This window comes from Trichechus manatus, unplaced genomic scaffold (genome assembly GCF_000243295.1).
Source record: "Trichechus manatus latirostris isolate Lorelei unplaced genomic scaffold, TriManLat1.0 scaffold00021, whole genome shotgun sequence".
NCBI classification, from domain to species: Eukaryota; Metazoa; Chordata; class Mammalia; order Sirenia; family Trichechidae; genus Trichechus; species Trichechus manatus.
This window is the reverse complement of record NW_004443957.1, coordinates 13,320,549-13,341,935: the sequence shown is the minus strand read 5'-3', so window position 1 is coordinate 13,341,935 and position 21,387 is coordinate 13,320,549. Positions and strand designations below refer to the sequence as shown.

At 41.0% G+C, this 21,387-nt stretch overlaps 1 protein-coding gene across 1 annotated transcript in view; it reads right to left on the bottom strand.

The window, feature by feature from the left end:
* Nucleotides 1-21,387, bottom strand: part of PAPPA2 (pappalysin 2) — a 335,895-nt gene that overhangs the window by 25,143 nt on the left and 289,365 nt on the right. The window contains exon 20 of the mRNA XM_004372847.2: nt 18,146-18,217. Coding sequence (XP_004372904.1) covers nt 18,146-18,217 — 72 coding nt within the window. The remainder of the gene's footprint in view (nt 1-18,145; nt 18,218-21,387) is intronic.

Sequence of the window (21,387 nt, the reverse complement as noted above, 5' to 3'; positions counted from 1 at the left end):
TGTTTTTAGAAGGCTGGAAAAATGACAATCCTCATTATGTAGTGTCAGAACACTTGATAAAGTGTTTCCTGTGGTTATTCATGAAGAAAGTTATAATGTTAGCTGTTACAACTTTTAGGTCAGAAAATTTACTTAATGACCTTATGACTTTTGGTGACAAGGTTTTGAAGCAGAATATTACTAGGGTAGCTGGTGGTTACTATCTTCATTTGATAAGATACTGCAAGAATTGATGAGCTCATAGAAGAGAGTTTCTTTGCAAGCAGAATTGACAGGAAATATAGAGTACTAGGAATTCCAGGACTTGTAGGATTGGAAAACAAAACTGTTTGTCATCTCCAGCCAGTAAAAGATAAAATTGAGTCAATCTTTTTGCTATAAAGACCTTCTGAGACTGAGGTTAAGACTTAGTCTCAGGCAAAGGCCAAATCAAGGGCTAGACTATCATACCATTTGTTAAGACCTTTAAGTGGATTAAAGTGACAGCTAGGATATCCTTTCAATTGAACAGCAGCCTCCCAGAAAAAAGACTAAGAACATTGTCCCAGAGAAACCTCAAAATACCTGTACTAAGTCTAAAGAAAAAGGAGTATCTTGAAAAGACTTGAAAGTATAGCTCTTGGCATATGGATTTGACGGGAAGCAAATACATACAAAACCAATAACATTATGAGAGTTGACATGCAAAAAGCACCAGCAGGTTGGATTAAAAGAGACTTAATGTTAGAGAACATAAAAAGATCTTTGGATGCCCTATATTCTACCAGCAGAAAGCAAGCTGAGAAAGCTGCTCAGCTTCCAAACAATGGATGTTATCCAGTGCTCTCTTCATATGTAGCCAAAGAGGATGATGGGAAAGGAAGGACTTAAAACAGAGCAGAGCCAAGAGTCATGAAGAACAATGAACTGGAGAACTCCCACAGAGAAGAACCAGGGACTAATCAAGGGGCTTTTGCAACTTTTGCTTAGAGAAATTTCAGAACTGCTGTGGACCAGTGACTGTTATCTGCCTCCCATTATTCCCCTTTATGAAAGGAAATGTTTATTGCAGTTGTCCATGCTCCACTTTGTACATGGGACGTGTCGGAGGCAGATAGCTTGAGATTTTAGTATATGGGGCTCCAGATTAAGAGAAACTACATTGGAATCTCATGCAGATCTCAAGATTCTGGATTTCAAGCCTGATGCTGTGACTGGATAAGACATTTGAAGTGTCTTGGGGTAAAGAAAAAAAAAAAAACCTTACTGCTGTCGAGTCGATTCCAACTCATAGCGAATTCATTGAGTTTCCAAGGCTATAAATCTCAATGGCAGCAGACTGCCACATCTTTCTCCCGTGGAGCTGTTGGTGGTTTTGAGCCTCTGACCTTTCGATTAGCAGTCAATTGCTTTAATCACAGCGCCACCAGGTAAGGTAGAGTGAATCTGGATGCAGTAAACATTTGTGACTAAAAGGACTAAGAGATATCATTATATGTTCACAGTTCTTTGTACTCTCCCTTCCTTTGCTATGGCTTCACAATAAGGAGAGTTTAATTCCCCTTGCTTCTAAATTTCGACTTAGCCATGTGGTTTGACTTGGCCAATGGGACACAAATGTATGTGACATATATCACACTTGACAAGAGGCTTTAAGTGTACTTGCATGCATTTGCTTGCCCCTGCTATCCACCATGAGAAGAACAGACTCTCAGTAGCTGCTGACCCTGAAACTCTGAAGCCTGAGTCCTTGAATGAGAGACACATGGGATATGAACCCAACCCACAGCCTAAAGCAGAGCCACTTCAGCCAACCTGCAGATGCATGAGAAATAAATTTTATTAAAAGACATCAATATTTGTGCATTACTTGTTCTGCAGCATTATTACAGAAAAACTTTATAGTGTTTCCTTCACATGTCACAATGTTTTCTTCCACATCTGATTTTCCATATGCTCCTATTCATCCCCCATCTCAACACAGAATAGGTACTCATAAAATATTCTTTTAAGTAAATGAACAGACCTGAAGGAGTGATCATAGTTTACTAATTGTGGTGTGAGCTGGGAAAGGAGGCCATAGTACTCCTGTAAAACCTGGCCATTTGGGGGAGCAGCAAGCTTTTATGTTGAGAAATGGTATAAGGCTCATACCAAAGAGCTGGATAAATTTGTGTTTTTTTTTGTGTGTGTTGGAATTTGGAGTCCTAGATTCTGTAGCTAAGCTTAGAGAAGTGGGAAGATGCTTCCTATGCATGAAGTATTGTACATTCCTGGGTTAGAACATGTTTTCTTCGGGGGTTGTTGTGGTTTCTTTCTTTTTTGTTTTTTCCTTTTCCTTTCTTTTATTTATTTTTTTTTCTAGCTTTGGAAGCATCTAGTGTTTACAATAACAACAACAAAAATATGAGGCTGGCCCAGTATGACTCAGGAGAGAATTTGTACATGCAGTGGGTGTAGGGGGTGGGAAATGGGCAAAGGGGTAGGAGTGGGTGGGAGAGGAGAAGAAAGGAAAAACAGAGATGCCAGGAGTTTAACAGAAGAAAATGCCATGCATGACACGTGGCTGGCACAGTCAGCAGCGACATCTGTTCTCGATGAGGGTCCCGGGTGTGCACTGCTGTGTGCGCATGTGTGTGTGCGTGTGCATGTGTAAGGAAACACCCAGGCTCTGCGCTTCAGGAAGCCTGCTCGTGGCTCCAGTCTCACTCGTCTGAAATGCTGCCCTCAGTGGCGGCCTCTCACCATAGGTTAGATCTCCAGCCAACTTATTCTTGCGAAGTATGTTGCAGGCTAGAATGGGCTGTGGAAAACAAGCCCGGGAAAAGCCACAAGGGCCTCCTGACCCATTTGAGTCATTTTGCTGCCAACTTCTTATTACTGTTCTTAAATAGGAAAGAAAACAGTGTATAAGGCTGAAGAGGCTATGGAGAATCTACTAGGGGGAAAAGGTTTAGTGAGGGTCACTGGTCACTGGGCTAGGGGCATTGAGAAGAGGGAGAAGCAATGAGTCTGTGTTCTCAAAATAGGTATACAGGGTTTTCTTTTAGTTTGGTTAAACATTCAAAGCTCATTTTCTCTCTTCTGAAGAAAGGTTACCCCAAATTGTTAGACTGGAGCCAGGATGCTGCTAGTAACCCTCAGAGTTTAGCTGTGTTTAGCTTCCTTAATCAGGATTCTGATGCCCAGTTTGGGTGCCTACATTTGGAAAGGTGGCTACAAAGAGAAGCTAACACTAGCTCAAAGCCACAGGTCTGGAAGAAATCAGACTGAGTTGTAAGGAAATAAGCTGAGGCTTGATGTCTCCTTTATCAATTCTTGTTGCAGCTTTATAGGCCTGTCTTCTGTTAGACATTCAGCTTGCTTGGTCAGAAGTGGCACATAGGATCCATCAGTGCAGTGTTACCTTGCTCAGCCTGGCCTTGCTTCAGAAGACTTCTCACACGGGGATAATAATAATGACAATCGTCCCATACACATGTGCAGCATTTTAGTGTATGCACACGCTATATATAGTCTTCATCTCATTTGAAAGCTAATAGAACTTTACAAGTCAAACGGGGAGATAATATTTTTCACAGAAGTTAAATGACTTGGATCAAGGTCCACAACCAAGGAGAAGAAAGGCAGTATGTGGAACCAAGTCTTTCTGCTCCAGTGCCCAAATAGCCCTCAAAGGGCTGAGGGCACCTACGGGTTCCATACTTCATCCATCCCCAGAGTCCCAGTACAGGGCTAGGCTAGCTGTAGACTCACCTCCACAAAAAAGCAGTCAGTACTAAAGACTCTTAAAGGAGGCATAAACTCAGGGTCTCTTGGCAATCTTTCTATTCTTCACAAGTTAGCAAAATGTTCCCTTCCCCCACAGTAGTTTTTCAAACTTTGAGTTGCTTCTTAAGATCTCTACCCTGCTACCTATCCTTTCACCTGTCTGTGGATGCGCTTGACTTCCTACCTCATTCATTCACTCAAAAACATTTATTGAGCATCTACCATGCACCGGTCACTGTAGTAAGCACTTGAGATACAACAGTGAATAAAATAAATAGAAATTCCAGTCCTGTGAGGCTTATATCCCAGTGAGAGAAACAGACTAAATATAGAAAATAAGTAATTAAATGTTGTTCGTTGTTGTTAGGTGCCATCGAGTCATTTCTGACCTACAGCGACCCTATGTACAACAGAATGAAACACTGCCTGGTCCTGCGCCATCCTCACAATCGTTGTTATGCTTGAGTCCATTCCATTGTTGTAGCCGCTGGGTCAATCCATCTTGTTGAGGCTCTTCCTCTTTTTCAAATTATATAGCGAATTAAAAATGAATATATTCTACGGAAATAATAGAGCTCTGTAAAGGGAATTGGGAGTGGAACTGGGAGCGCCATGCATGTGTGTGTGTGTGTGATGTAAGAGAACTTAAACCTCATATTCTATGTTAGGAGGTCGGTAGATAATACCTCAAATTAAAAAATTAAGATTAGCAACAGAAGTGTTTTAAAAATATATATGGGAATGTAACTTCCAGAAGAAATAAAAGAAGTGAAACAGAAGAAGCAAAAAAATGTGAAAGGGTTCCCTCCACCAAGAGAGGCTGAAGTGAGGGAGCAGAAGGACAGGTACAGCCAGTCTTCCGAATAAACCCAGGGGTGCTTACTGGCTTTATAAACTGGGTACATGAATTACTTCTATAGAATTAAAATTAAGTTTAAAATAGAATTACCTTGAAAACATAGCTAATAAGGGCAGAACTGAGATTTAAACCCAAATCAGCAAGAATCTGAAGTGTGCTTTCTTCCCACCACACATGCTGTTTACTGTGATTTGCAAATATTTGTACCGAATACGGGAGTGTCGTCCTTTTCTTTATCATCCTCATTGTTGGGTTCCTCAATAGACCAAACACACACACACTCACACAAATACATATACATACATATATGTTGTTTTTGGGTGTTGTCAAATCATTCTGACTAATAGCAACCCCGTGTGACAGAGTAGAACTGTCCCATAGGATTTTCTAGCCTGTAATCTTTACAGGAACAGATTGCAAGGTCTTTCTCCCTCAAAACCACTGGGTAGGTTCAAACCACCAACCTTTCAGTTAGCAGCCGATTGCTTAACTGTTGTGCCACCAGAGCTCCGTACATCTATATATAAACCAAAACCAAACCTGTTGTCATTGAGTCGATTCCGACTCATAGTGACCCTATAGGACAGAGTAGAACTGCCCCATAGAGTTTCCAAGGAGCGTTTCGTGGATTCGAGCTGCCAACCTTTTGGTTAGCAGCTGAACTTTTAACCACTATGCCACCAGGGTTTCCTGCATATATATATATGTTTAAATTATATATATACGTTTAAATTATATATATATGTTTAAATTATCTGTAGGCCTGGGCTAGAAATGGAAGGGCAGTGAAAAAGAAAAAGAACAGAAAAATAAGGGAAGCACAGAGTAAATCAGAAAAAGGAACAACCAATGTCATAACGAGAGAACGAACGTAGTGAGAAACTGGCCCACCCAGGAGGCCTAGAGGGAAAATGAAGGAAAGTGCAGCCTGTTAGCAAGCCCACCAGGATGTCACAGCGTGGCTCCACGGGAGTTTTAGGCATGCATAAACTCTCATAAATGTTGTTAATCTAGATGAGGTTTTACAATTTGCATGGTTGTGCTTTTAATGTTTCATTTTTTTAAAAAGCAGAAAACAAAACAAAACAAAACAATGGTTTTAGTTTTCAAAATGAAAACCTAGTTCTAATTAGCGTTTGGAGTCTGATTTTCAGAGATTCCAGATGGAGGATCTAAAGTAGAGCTCCGAACCAAATGGGACTCTGGGCAAGCCTAAAGACAGGCCCGGATTTTCAGTCTGGGGCAGAGATTGCACAAAACTGGCGGCAAAATTCACAAACAAATCTTGAGGGGATTGGAATTTGGCAGACAGTGAGCCTGGAAGACAGCTCCAACTTAAGCTAATTTTCGATTTTTCTCTGGATTTTAACACATCTAACTCATATTTAGATTTGTAAGGACCCACACTATCCTACCGGACTTGGAGTAGCTGTCCCCATGATGGGCTTCTAAATAAAAACAAACAAACAAAACAACAAAAAACTCTGACTCATGATGTCCCCAAGTATGTCAGAGTAGAACTGGCTCCAGAGAGTTTTCAGTGGCTGATTTTTCAGTAGATTTCCAGGCCTTTATTCCGAAGCACCTCTGGGTGGACTCAAGTTGGCAGTCCTTTGATTAGCCAAGCCTGTTACCCATTTGCACCACCCAGGGACTCTGATTGCCTTTTAAGCCATTATTATTCTTACTGTAATTAGCATTTTAATAATCTCCTTGTCAAAATCTTAAAAAAAAAAAAAAAAAGTAAGCCCATGAGATCTATCCTCTGAGCAACAGGAGAGAGAAAAAAAAGATCATTATATCTGGTTTGTAAATAGCTAAAATGTGGCAAAGAAAAGTTTGGTTGTTGGCTATTATTTAAATGACAAAATATAGAAACAAAACAAGAGAAGTTAAGCAACTTCACAATCACACAGTACATGAGTGATAAAGTCAGAATAGAACACTTGGTTCTCTGTACACAGTTATCATAATTAATAAGACTCACTTTTCTCCTTTAACAAGGAATTTATAAAGACATACTCAGGTAAGACTGCTTTTTGAAAAATCAGTACCAATTCCATCTGGTCACATGTCTATGTTCAGTTTGGGCTGAGATAATACTAGCAAGTTTGGATATTTATTAAAAGTAATTTGTGACTCTCCAATGATGAAAAATACATTGCCAAAGCATAATCAAGAGAGATAAATCTTATAGACAGAACTGAGAAAAGAATGGCTGAATAGGTTTCAGTTGGAAGCCGAGGGGATTAGAAAGGAGAGAGAATTGGAATCAGAGAAGAGGACTTAACACTGGTTTATTCTTCAAGTCCCTCAGAACTGTCCCTATACTGTTGCTATTTTCAGCCAGCTTTAGACCAAACCATAAAACCAAACCCGTTGCTGTTGAGTTGATTGATTCAGACTCATGGAAACCCCATGTGAATCACAATAGAACTGCTCCATAGAGGTTTCAAGGCCGTGACCTATCAGACCTATCACCGGGCATTTCTTCCAAGGGGCCTCTGGGTGGGTTTGCACCACCCAGGGACTCCTAACTCTAGACCAGTGGGTCTCAAACCTGAACATGCATCATAATCACCTGGAGAGCTTGGTTAAACAGCTCGTTGGACCCACGCCCAGAGTTCTTGATTTAGTAAGTCCGGAGTGGACCTGAGAATCCGCATTTATAACAAGATCCCAAGAGATGCTGATGCTACTGGTCTGGGACCTCACCGTTACCCTTGACCACTCTGGTCCTTTGCAGGTCCAAGGAGCAGGTCCAAGTTTCACCATCTCACTTAAGAGCCATGATTCTCAGAGAGTACTATAGGTAGCATGCAAAGCTGTCTGACTCACTTAGGTCTCAAAGTACTTAGACTTGGGAGTAAACTCCCCTTTCCATTACCCATGGGAGGTCCTGAGTTAGGTTCAGCTGTCACAGGGAACATTGCTGCACCGGGTTCTCCCAGATATCCCCACATTTTCATTTTTTACAACAAAGATAAATCCCTTGACTTTGTGAGATTTTACCGCTCTGCAGTAGAACTTCACATGGTCAAATATGAAGGACTATGACTTTTATTTACTGATTTTTATATAACACATCGTGTCCTAAAAAACAAGGGGACAAAACCATTACAAGGGACAGAACCCTTCCCCCAGAAGGATCCGACATTATGCAGCAGCCTATAATTATCACTATTCCCCAGACATCACCGCAGGCAGGCTAATCTGGTGCCCACCTCCCCAGTCCCTACCTCTGATCATCTGACTGCCAGACCTGCATGCAGGCATTCTGCTTCCCAGAATAAAGTACATCCCCTAAACTGGGACTGTTTAATTGACTCGAGTTCCTCTCTGTCCCTTCTTGGCTCAAACTCTGGGCAAGAAAAAAGGTGCAATAAAAACTCAATTTTCCTGTCATTATTTTCCACCTCATGAATTATATATTGGCACCTGCATCCTGTAGATACAGCAGTAAACCCAGGCAGTGCCCAGGAGTGATCAAGAAGCACATGTCCCAGACACAGCTAACAGGGCTACCATCTGGAATATAAATAATGAAAGCGAGGCAGAAAGAAGTCCAAGACAACACAGAAGAAAGAACGCAAGGAATGGTGTAGCAGATGGAATGAATTAGTGATGGAAGCATTGTTGGTATCAACTACTTACTAAATGTGCAAAAACAATACAACTGCCCACCTACATTTAAGTAAATGCAACCACTCTGCTGAAGCTCATTTTGTCCTCAAGGCCTCCTCACCCTGTCTTTCCACTCCCAGTTCCCTCTTATATAAATTCCTATGGAAGGAGCACTTGTATGGTAATGGCACATAAAGATATCTGTACTGGTTGCTTCAAGAAAACACAAATATATTTACATTTAAATCCACAGAGTGCTAGATTTACAGCAAAGGATACCAAACCATCCTCTGGACTTCAGACAGGAGAAAATGGTTAACCATGTCAGAGAGAGAATATAGATCTCATTAAAACACTCTAAAGACTAGTAAGCCTTTCAACGCTTCCTTTTATAACTAGTATACACTAAAACACTTTCAGGATATTTTTACTCAGATTTGCTTTAAATAGTTTATTCAATATTTTAAGCCCATTATGTTCTGTTTTGTTCTCACTGGGGGATGGGGTCTATTAACTCTTCTCTATGCAAAACACTTACTACATGAAAATATTTACTATGTGAACCTTTAGTCTTCTCTTCTTAGGCTTAAAAATCTTTGAATTTTCCCACAAAGGTATTATTATTGTGGTTTGCATATTATTTTTGTTACTCTCAACATGGTCTGTATTTTCTGGTGGCTATGAAAGAGAAATAGGAATTAGATCATGGTGAGAATAATGACAAAACAATTAACTTCTGGTTTTGTATCGGCTCCACTTCTACTTATTTGTGTGTAGCTTATTGCTTTTAGAACAGGGCCATCCTGATGTTGACCCATGATGAGCCATAAATATGCCTATTTTTAACTATAAATCTCAAATTTATAGTTAAAATTTTAACTGTAAATTTTGCTAGTTATAATAATTTCATTCTTACCATCATCTGCCACATGTCTTTTACCTCTATCCTTGACCTTTCTGAACTTTACTCTCTCTCAGGAGCCTTCTCCATTTATTCAAGAACTCTTGGAAGATGGATCTTCTTCTCCCAAGGTGTGGCCTGGGTGCTGCTATATCTAATTATCTGCAAGTGTATTGATCTATCCCTGTCCAGTAGTTCAAAAAATGTGGTTGAGGACCACCTGCATTAGAAGCACCCAGAGCATTTGTTAAAAAAGCAAATTCTCGGACTTAACTGCAGACTTGTCATATAGGAATCAGAAGGGAAGAGCAGAACATAACAATCTGCATTTTTATTAAGCACCTTGGTTAATTCTTGAGCACACTTAAAAAAAAAAAAGACAACTACCCGTGGAGTCCAGGGTCCTTGTGAAATGTCTGAAGACAAGGTGCTGCCAGGACAATTCCTGTTGTCCACTGGATAGGCCTGCAGTCACCACAATCTGCTATGATGATGCAGTATGTGGTCAACTCCTCAGTTGTCTTGTTAAATTAAACCCATTTCTGTCAAGACTATTCCGACTGATAGTGACCCTACAGGACAGAGTAGAACTGCCCCATAGGGTTTCCAAGGCCGTAAATGTTTATGGAAGCAGACTGCCACATCTTTCTCAGGTGGAGTGGCTGGTGGATTCGAACCGCCGACGTTTCAGGTAGAAGTCAAGTACTTAACCACTGTGCCACCAGGGCTCCTCTTCTTAAATTCGGAACATATAATTTGGACTGGATGACATAGCTGATAAATTTAAAAAGTGACATCTCTTTTATTTCTTTGACCAATCATTCTGTCACAGAACATGATATCAGTAGAGGAGAGTATGTTCCTTATAAATACAAGACTTGGACTTAGAGAAATTTGTCCTAGAACTTTTTTTAGTAGACAAGTCAAATTTGCAGGTCTGTAGCTTTTATCATCCAACCCTTTTTCTTTTAAAATGGTTTTTCCTTCAGTCTTCTGATATCTCCTCATTCCTTCAAGGACATCAAAGTGATCAGATAGGGGCTAGAGAGAGTCTTATTAAACAATCCCTTACCAAATATTTCCTTCCCACTGGCTTGGTTTCTCATCCTCTCAATATATATGTACTTATGTATGTATTACCTGTCTCACAGTGATAAATACTAGAAAAAAGCATTACTTTTTTTTTTCAGTAACAACAGTCACTCAGTATTACTGATAAATGAAATTATGTGCTTGGCTGCTAACCAAAAGGTAGGCAGTTCAAACCCACCAGCTGCTCTGTGGGAGAACGACCTGGAGATCAGCTCCCATAAAGATTACAGTCTAGAAAACCCTATGGGGCAGTTTGACTCTGTCTTATAGGGTCGCTATTAATTGCAATTGACTCAATGGCATACAACAACGAACAACAACATATTCAATTATTATATGTTGGACATTCATACAATAGGTACTTGCACTAACTCTCATATCTATCCTATCTTAGACTGAACTTTCTCTTGCTGGCTAGTGCCAGGATGGAAGTAATAAAATCAAGACAAGGACTGGCCTTAGACTGATGTCAAAGAACGACAGGTTTCCAAAATGTCACCCATCTGGTGAATGAGAAGTCAAGGCTAACCAATTAGAAGGCAACAAATCTGAACAGGGGCTCTGTGAGAGAAGGACCCACGGGCTCAACCAAGACCAAAATCGCACGAATGACAAAAATGCCCAGAGACAAGGGTGAGTTTGCCATTATTCCTGAAAACTTAGCATGACCAATACTTTAATGAGGTGTGACGTCTCTGAAGGCCAAAACCACAACCTCATGGGTGTGTCTCCATAGTTTTCAGAACCCAGCATCTGACAGCAATTTTAAGAGATAAATTTTATCCATATAATTTAAAAGGCGAGGAAGCTTAACTTCAGAGAAGTAGCCGTCTTACTTAATAAAATATCCAATAAGGGATGGAACTAACGTTCAAGCCTGTCTCCAGATCCCAACCCAGCTTTCCTTCTGCTACTCCATGTTGCCTTTGCTGAGTCTTCTACAAAAGTCTCTGATTATACCCATGAGAGGTTGTTTTTTGATTCTCTCCTTCTCCTTGTATTCTGTCCCTATTTTTTACTTCCACTGTGTAAAAGTGGTCTTCATAGAAGACCAATTTGGTCTTTTCTAACATAAGTATCTCAAAGTCCAAGTTCTGTATTCCAGTCTCAGGCCTTGTCTTGAGGAGAGTAGAAGCAGGTGTCACAGAATTATGCCTGAGTTTTTCAAAGGGGATACAAAAGTGAACAAAACACTCCTGTAATATTCATGAGTCTACAGACTGTTGAAAGGATGGACCTATTAGATAATCTTGAAATAATGGGATAGGTGAAATGATAAGCATCTACAAGGGCAAGCATAAGAATTACAGGACAAATGGCAGCCAATGCCAAACCAAAAAAAAAAAAACCCAAACCCATTGCCATCGAGTTGATTCTGACTCATAGTGACCCTATAGGACAGAGTAGAACTGCCCCACAGAGTTTCCAAGGAGCACCTGGTGGATTTGAACTGCCGACCTTTTGGTTTGCAGCCTGAGCACTTAACCACTACGCCATTTGGAATTGCCCCAAAATCTTAAAAAGCTTTATAAGTTGTAGTGGAGGCCTCAAACACATCAATTAACCGCAACTATTTGCAGTATATAGTAAACAGATTCATAAAGACATACAGTGGGTGTAAACGGGCTAGTTTTCCTTATGTTAATATATTGTTTCAATATGACCCTGTCCCAAAACAGCTATGTATGTAGCTCCTTAGGCAATACCACCGCTAATATGTTACATTATTTGGCAATTTATACAACACCTTAACATCATTTATTTCACATGATTTCATAGGAGTTCCAAGTGAAGGCTGGACAGATACTATACACAGTTACAATGTAGAGTCAGAACTTAAACCTAATTCTTCTGACATCGTTTGTCTCTGCCCTCCTTCACAGCTCCCTCCTTTGAAAACGGGCACAACTCTACCAGAACCAGCAAAAGGTTGAAGAGAGAAGATCAGAAACTGTAATACAAAATGGAGGTTACTGGGAAGAACAGGATGAACTTGTAAGAAATACATGCTCACGATAAGAGCAGAGTCAAAAAGTAGGTCAATGGGCACTCAATTTTAATCATCCCACACAAAGGAAATTAATCAGTTCTATGCAAAAGGAGGCTATAAGTGTGGTCTTTATGCCCAGCTACATTCCCTAGAGAATAAAATGTTCTTAGCTTAAGTGGAACCTAGGACTGTGGACTTTAGCAGAATTAATAAATATGGTTTTACAAAAGAACAAGGAAAGGGTAGAAGGAAGGAGGGGAGGGAGGGAGGAAGGAAGAAAAAGAGAGAGGATAACCTTATTTTAAAAAACACTGTAACATCTATGATTATTATCACAGTATTCATGCTTGAAATGAACACTCACTTCATTTTCTTCCGTAACATGAGAAAAAACCTTCCTTCCTCTCCCTTTCTCTCTCCCTCCCTCCCTTTGCCTCTCTCCCTTCCTCCCTCTCTATCTCCATGCTGGGAAATAATGTGCTCTACTGGACAAGTATTTGATAGAATATTTGTTTCTACCCAGTTATAATAGAAAATTTGTATATTTGTGTAAAATTTTGTAAGCAATCTGCAAACTAGATTATTATTACTTCAATCAATAAATGTCTATCGGGCCCCAGCTGTTTCAGACACTGTGTTGAGTGGCTAAAACACAACAATGGAAAAGAAAATCCACTTCAACATCCATGTAATCATAGTGTATTGAGACAGACACACAGGAAAACCAATAATTTCTATAGGATGATAAGTAGTAAAATAGAGACCAGAGTATGGTTATATAACCCATATGTGGTTGGGTGAGGGGTGGCTGGGTGAGGTGCTAGTTATTAAATACTCCAAACAGAAGGGATATCTGGAAAATGTGCTGAAGGGCAAATAGGAGTTACCTTAGAGCAGAGTTTCTCAACAGCAGTGCTATGGACATTTTGGGCCGGATAATTCTTTGTTGCAGGGGTTGTCCTGTGCATCGTGGGATGTTTAGCAGAATCCCTGGCCTGTACCAATTAAATGCCAATAGCAATCACCCCTCCCCGAGTTGTGAGAAGCAAAAATGTCTCTGGACATTGCCAAATGTCCCGTAGCGGGGACAAAATAGACCCAATTGAGAACCATTGCCTCAGAGGAAATATTGGGTGGGTTTTGGAGATTCAGAAAGGGGACCTAACATGTGCAAAGATACAGGTGCATTAGATCTATGCTTGATAATCAAAATAGATAATATTTATTTTGTACTCTTATGTACTAGGGAAACCCTGGTGATGTAGCGGTTAAGAGCTACAGCTGCTAACCTAAAGTTTGGCAGTTCAAATCCACCAGGCGCTCCTTGGAAACCCTGTGGGGCAGTTCTACTCTGTACTATAGGGTTGCTATGAGTCAGAATCGACTCAACAGCAACGGGTTTTATTACGTACTAGACATTAGTCAAGTGCACTGCCTACATGATCTCATTTATCCTCCTACAACCTTACGAAGTACGCATTACTACTTACCCAGTTCCCCTTTCTTTGAGGGTAGTGAGGCACAAGGAGACTAAGAACTTACCCAGGATTATCCAGCAAGCAGGGCCAGTATTTAGTTTCAGATCAAGTGGACCCAGGGTGCAAAGCCCATGCAATTTCCAGAACACTGTATTACAATGAGTTGATAGGTCTGGAGCAAAGAGTGCATGCAGGGGTTTGAAAAGACACGAGGCTGAAAGACAAAGGCCCATTTACTACCTACAAAAGAGATTGATTTAAAAGTGAAAACAATGGGGGGAGTTCCTGAAATATGTTCAGCAAAAGAGGGACATAATAGAAAGAACCCAGTGGCAGCAATAAAAAGGATAAGTAGAACTGATGGGTGCAGGTTTAGAAACAGGGAGAACTAGTAGGAAACCACTGCAGTAGCCCAGATGAGCATTGTGGAGGCCCCAACTAGGGGGAAAAAGTAGGAGTGAATATCCAGTTAAAAAAAAAAAAAAAAAAAGTCATTGAGTCGACTCTGACTCAAGGTGACCTCAAGTATGTCAGAGTAAAACTCTGCTCCACAGGGTTTTCAGTGTTTGGTTTTTCAGAAGTAGATCACCAATCCTTTCTTCTGAGGAGCCTCTGAGTGGACTTGAACTTCTAATCTTTTGGTTAACAGCTGAGTGTATTAACTATTTTCACCACCCAGGAGCTCCGGAGTGAATACTCATATAAAAATCTGGTGGCTGACTGACCTGGTGACTGATGGAAAATAGCAGCTGACTGTCTCCGAGCGATTTGTGAAGTATGAATGTCAATGATTTGTCATAGGCGCGGCATGTTTCCCCTTTCTTCTTTTTCATTCCCTTTCCCATCCTCTAAGTTTGCACCTAATTATCTTGAGGCCACACCAGCAGCTCTGCCTCCTGCTTTCTGCTTCACTCATTCAGTAAATAGTCACAAAGTGGCTGATAGCTCACAACAAAAGCTACCACTTTATAAGCATCTGTTATGGGCCAGGCATGGTGCTAAGTGCTTCACGTGCACTTTCATATTAATCCCTCATAACGACTCTTCACAATAAATTGATTGCCCCCACCTCCCTTTACAGATTAACACATGTGGGCTCACACCACTCAACTGAACCGGGATTTGAATCTAGATTTGTTTGATGCCAAAATCTCTCCACTAACCAAGTTGTCATTCCATGCCCATCTGCAGCTTACAAAAAAGCAAAATCGCAAGGAGTGTGCAGGTCCAGAAAGTCAAATGCAAGACACAACTAGAAAATAGAATTAAATGTATGAACAAGTTTGGATATTGTGCATGTTCTTGCTGATGGAATGGGAACTTAAATGACAATCCGAGGATGTCATTATTAGAGAAATAGGAGCCCTGAAGGCGCAATGGTTAAGTGCTCAGCTGCTAACCAAAAGATCGGTGGTTCGAACCCACCAGCTGCTCCCTGAGAGAAAAGACCTAGTGTTCGGCTCTTATAAAGACTGCAGCCTAGAAAACCCTATGGGGCAGTTCTACTGTGTCATGTAGGGTTGTTATGTGTGGGAATTGACTTAAGGCACACAACAACATTATTAAGAGATAGAAAAAACCTTAGCGTTGATCCTTAGAGAATGTGAGGTGCATAAAATGGGGGGGAATTGAAGTAAAAATCTCTGTGGCAAAGGGCGCAGACACAAACAAAGGTGCAGAAGTGACACGAAGAGAGACTTGGGTGATGGATTCATTGCCTTGGGCTTATTGGGAGAAATAAAGAATGAAATATTCTACTCTAATAGTTGAATGGTGAAATTGAACGTCTAAAGGGGGCCTCTTAGAATTATATTCCATATTGGAAAGTAAGAAAGAAAACCCTTTTTAGACACTAGGTAACAAAGTGTCCCATTTGAACTCAGGCTTCTGTGCAGCGTGTTTAAAAGCTTCCTCTCGCCTATCTAGCCCTCTTTGCTTTATCTTGCCTCCAGGTCTATTTTCCCTGTCTGCTTTTGCCACTCTTCAGTTCTCCCTAATATATTTAGCTGACTTTTTCCAGTAAAGAATTGAGTGACTGCCAAGTTGCCCTAGAACATGCCAGGCTCAGCCTCTCCTTTTCTTTCTCACTCACCCTCCCTCTCTGCATTTCTTATTAGTTATTGCTTTAAAGTTGTTTCTCCATTTCCTTCCCTGTCCAATTCCCTTTACTTTCCTATGGGTATTGATTCTCCCTTCCCTTCACTTCTTTGTTCCACCCCTCTGGGTGGTTTTTCCTCTTCCTAGCCTTTGCTGGGAGACCAGATGCCAAAACCTAATTTTTCAAAGCTTGTCCAGCCCAGAGGGTTTTAGGAAATAGCGTAGAATAATCAGAATGTAAATAATGTTGGTTAGAACTATTCCTGGACAAAGAAAGCCTCAAATTAGGAATCCACAGGCTAGGAAACTTCTTGTTTGCTTCCATAATGGGTAGGGTTGGGATCCTCAAACTTTAGCGGTCATCAGGATCACTGTTAAAACAGATAGCTGTTCCTCACTCCCAGAGTTTCTGATTTGGTAGATCTGTGGTGGGCCCTGAGAATTTGCGTTTGTAACAAGTTCCCAGGTGACACCAATGGTGGTGTTCCAGGGGTCACACTTTGAGAACCATTGGAGTGGGTACAGCTAGCAGAGGGCCAATGCTCAGCTGTGCCTGGGCAGTTGGGCAGAGTAGTCATCAGAGGGAATAAACTTCTGTTGCTTATCATATCCACAAACTGCTAGAGGAGCCTTGAAAGGTCTAGATAAGGCATCCAGAAGGTGCGCTGGCGTGTAGGGAGGAGGGGGGGACAAGTGGGGAAAGCTCTGTATTGCAGCCTTCTGGGAAACACCGAAGCCAGCTCCAAGCCCTGTCATACAGCCTCCCACTTGCAATCACGCATAAAAGCAGCAGAAGGGAATTCTCAGGATTACTTTGATCTCTTCTCAGCTCCCTGAGTCCTCTGTCTGTTTATCTCCCTCCTTCCCTGGCCTCCTCTTCCCCCTTCTCACCCCCTGCCCAGTGGATGATTCACTCCCCTCTCAGCTGCCTCCCCACCCCACTGCCATCTGTTTTTCTACTGATGGCAGAAGACGAGCTATTTTGTTGGCCTCCACCATAACAAAGCACACTCCATGCTAACATTGTTCAGAATGCTTTTTTTTTTATTGCTATCATTTCCCCACCCAGTTTTCCCTTTTCTCTCAAACCCCAGCCTTTACCCCTCTTTGGCCCCATGTGCATCCTGGTTTCCCAGAATTAGATCAAGAGAAGCACAGAGATACCGAAGAATAGAGGGATTAACATGCATGTGGGTTGGGCGTGTAGTGGGGAAGGGAGGGTGCTGGAAATCAATGGCAGTTAAAGGCTCTCTCTGTAGCACAAAGAAGGAGCCAGAATTATCCAAGCATTGCTGCTAAGTGGCTTAATTATTTCCAGTGAGAGATTTGGATGACAAAACCTCTTGTGACTGAGATTGGAATATTTATATTTGTCACTGGCTATTCCCTGGATGAAAGGGCTTAAGTGGGGGTAGGTGGAAACTATCCGTCCTTGCTCATGTCAGGATTCCAGGGTTATCCTCCCTCAGCAAGGCTCTGCCTCGTTCTTGACTCTTCTTTGTAATAACTCCAGTTAACCTGGCTAAGGGATTCAGAGTACCCCAAATTCCCCACTGGTAGAGGAATTCACTGTGTGAAGAGGTAGACAGGATTTCTTGAGGTAGTAAAGTCTAGTTTGGATCAATCAACCAGTGAACTCAGGTCGGCCTCAGAAGTGGCAAACACAGGATACCTACAGGATCCAAGCACTTAATATGAATGAAGGAAGCCCACCACATAAGAAGTCACAGGGAGAGGTGAGGACAGTGATGAGGGAGAGCAGTTGCCCCTTGGAAGTTTTAGTTGCTACTCAGTTGTAGCTGCTAATTGTTGCCATGGTTACCAGATATTCTTAGTTTTCAAGAGCAAAGTCTTTGCTCAGAGTTTTATATTTATTCATTTAATTGTGTGTGTATGTGTGTGGGGGAAGAGAATGTTATATATACACATATGAATTTTATGTGAAATCCCAATTTTTTAAACATTGGCAACAAAAACAAGGTTGTTTTTAGATATTGAGCTGGCAAAAAAAACCTGTCTGTGGGCCATCTGTCTGTAAAAACTTGATCTGACTAAGGTCTAGCAGGGCCCACTTACAGAATTCCAAAACCATAAATAACCCGGACTTGCTTTTTAATTTATTTTTTATTAAGTCATTTCAAATGGAACCCTGGAGCTTTTACTTTAAATAGTCAGAAACACGAATTTCTGTAAAACTGGGGTTGCAAAGTGAAATTTAAAAGAGATTAAACTAAAAGCGGAGGAGCGAGGGTGGTGGGGAGAACAGAATGTTGATTTAGATGGACTCAGGTCTCTGTGAGGTGAGCAGACCAGGGCTCTGTAGTCTGGATTTGGGGAGGGGAAGGCCGGCTTACCTCACATGACTGAATGCAGTGGATCAGGAAGGGGTCTGGGTGCCACTGCCGCCTCCCAGTACACACAATGCTCTAAAGGGGAAGAAGGAAAGGACAGTAAACAAAAACAAAGACACTTGGTCAGCAAGAGAGGAGGCAAATCCTGAGCTTACTCCACCATCCCAACCCCATCCTCTGAGTAGTGAGACACTGACTTCACCCTGTAAAGAGAAGCAAGGCTGTCTGGCATTTCCCATGGAAATACACCTAACCCTGAGGGATGACAAAACCTGTTGTGACTGAGATTGGAATATTTATATTTGTCACTGGCTATTCCTAGGATGAAAGGGCTTAAATAGGGGTGGGATGGAAACTATCCCTTCTTGCTGATGTCAGGGTTCCAGGCTCCTTCACAATCCCCTCCTCTACCTGCAAGGTAGCGAAATTTCCAGAGTGGCATAGGTATGACTGAAAAACATGCTAAATATTATAATGCACTTAATTTGGTTTTACTCACAATATTTCTTCAATTTGTTTTAAAATTTTGTTTTGCGTTTTAAATACGGTTACAGGAAGTTGTGACTTGGCTGTGTTGATCAAGAAGTACCATCTATAAGGGATCAGATTGACAACAGCAACTCAAAAAGACAGGAAACTTAGTGGGCAGTGAGTTTATGTTAATGGGGGAGGACCAGTTCAGAAAAAAGGGGGTGAAAATTGTTGGATAACTTGAAGAATATTTTCAGTGTCACTAAATTGTACATGTAGAAACTGTTGAATTGGTATATGCTCTGCTGTGTATATTCTCAACAACAACAACAAAAAGAAACAAATGAAAAAAGAAGTACTGTGGGCTTTAAAATGCTGAGAAATGTGTCTGTACAAGAAATAAGTGTCTTCAGCTGAAATGGATCTCCGAAGTTCTAGATCATAAGATGTGAATTCCCAAGCAAGGATGGGAGCTAAATTGTACTCTCTGTAACTCTTCTTAGCAACGTTTATCTCTTGTAGGGAATAAGAGAGTGTCCATACGCTGGGCAAATACAGCTGATGTGAAACCACTGGGACTCAAAATGATGCCAACATTAAAGCTGATGTGAGTGCGCACACATTATGAAACACCAGTGACCAGGGACTCAATAAATGGTTCTGAATAGACTGGGAGAAAAATGTAGAACAAAACTCAAATTCCTGAAAAAAAAAAAAAAAAGGCCAGACTTCCTGGACCAGTAGAGACTGGATGAACTCCTGAAATTATCACCCTGGGATACCCTTTAAACTTGGAATTTAAACCACTCCCGGAGGTCACCTTTCAGCCAGGTGACAGATTGGCCCAGAAAATAATAGTATCACCTGTGAGTACTGGGATCCTCTGAATAATCAACTGGATGAAACAAAATGGTAAACATTTTCCCTAGAACAAACATGAGAAGGTAAAGGAAGACAGGGAAGCTAGATTAAGGGAAACAGAGCAACCAAAATGGAGATAATAGAATGCTTATGTATTGTGAAAAATGTAACCAATGTCACAGAGTAATATGTATAGAAATTGTTACGGGAGAACCAAATTTTCTGTGTAAACTTTCACCAAAAATGCAACAAAATACTTTAAAAAATGCTCATATTGCAATGTTAAATTAAAAAGCAAGATACTAAACATTATATGCAATATAATCACAATGAAAACCATAAATGTATTTATATATGCCTGAAAGAAGCTAAAAAAAATAGCAGCTATTATTTCTGAGTGGTAAGAAATATACTTTTAATATACTTGTATATCTGCCACATTTTCTAAAATAATTTTTAATGATAAAATATTATTTAACCACATTTAAATAAACACTTTAAATATAACCAGTTTTGAAATGTTGGGTCAAGAATACCCAGTTCTGGGTTAGCAACATTACATTACTTATTAACAAACCAGAAAACCCACTGCCGTTGTGTCGGTTCTGACTCATAGTGACCCTGTAGGACAGAGTAGAACTGCCCTGTAAGGTTTCCAAGGCTATAATCTTTGTGCGTGCGTGCGTGCGTGTGTGTGTGTGTGTGTTTTAGGTGAAAGCTTAGAGTGAAAATTAGTTTCTCATTAAAAAATTTATACATGAATTGTTTTGTGAGATTGACTGCAATCCCCCCAATATGCCAGCACTCTCACCCTCTCCCTTTCCACCCCAAGTTCTCCGTATACATTCATCCAGCTTTCCTGTCCCTTCCTGCCTTCTCATCTTTGCTTTTGGGCAGTTGTTGCCCATTTGGTCTCCTGTACTTGATTGAGCTAAGAAGCACGTTCCTCTTGTGTATCAGTGTTTGTTTCATAGGCTTGTCTAATCTTTGGTTAAAAGGTGGACTTTGGAGTGGATTCAGTTCTGAGTCAGCAGGGTGTCTGGGGGCCATAGTCTCAGGCTTCCTCCAGTTTCTGTCAGACCAATAAGTCTGATCTGTTTTTGTGAATTTGAATTTTGTTCTACATTTTTCTCCGCTCTGTCTGGAACCCTCTATCATGATCCCTGTCAGAGTGGTTGGTGGTGGCAGCCGGGCACCATCTAGTTCTTCCGGGCTCAGGCTGGCAGAGGTTGTGGTTCATATGGTTCATTAGTCCTTTGAACTAATAATTTCTTTGTATCTTTGGTTTTCTTCATTCTCCTTTGCTCCGAATGTAATGGGACCAATAGATGTATTTTAGATAGCTGCTCACAAGCTTTTAAGACCCCAGATACTACTCACCCAAGTAGGATGTAGAACATTTTCTGTATGAACTATGTTATGCCAATTGACCTAGATGTCCCCCGAGACCACAGTCCCCAGCCCTCAGCCCCAGTAACTCGGTCCCTCAAGGTGTTTGGATGTGTCTAGGAGGCTTCTCTGGCTTTGCAAGGCTGTAATCTTTGTGGAGGCAGACAGCCACATCTTTCTCCTGCGAAACAGCTGGTGGGTTCGAACTGCCGACATTTTAGTTGGCAGCCAAGTGCTTAACCACTGTGCCACCAGGGCTCCTTATATGAACAAAGGGGGAGAATAAAAAGAGTAATGTCCACTGGAGCATTATTTTACTTTTTTTACAGGTTGATTGAGCTATAAATTGCCATACAATAAATTGTACATATTTAAAGTATAAAATTTTCTGAGTGTTGACATATTTATATGCTCATGAAACCATTGCCACAATCAAGATAATGAATATATTAACCCAAAAGATTCCCTAGTACCCTCTAATAGCCCATTCTTGCCAGACTCAGGCTACATATATATATATATAT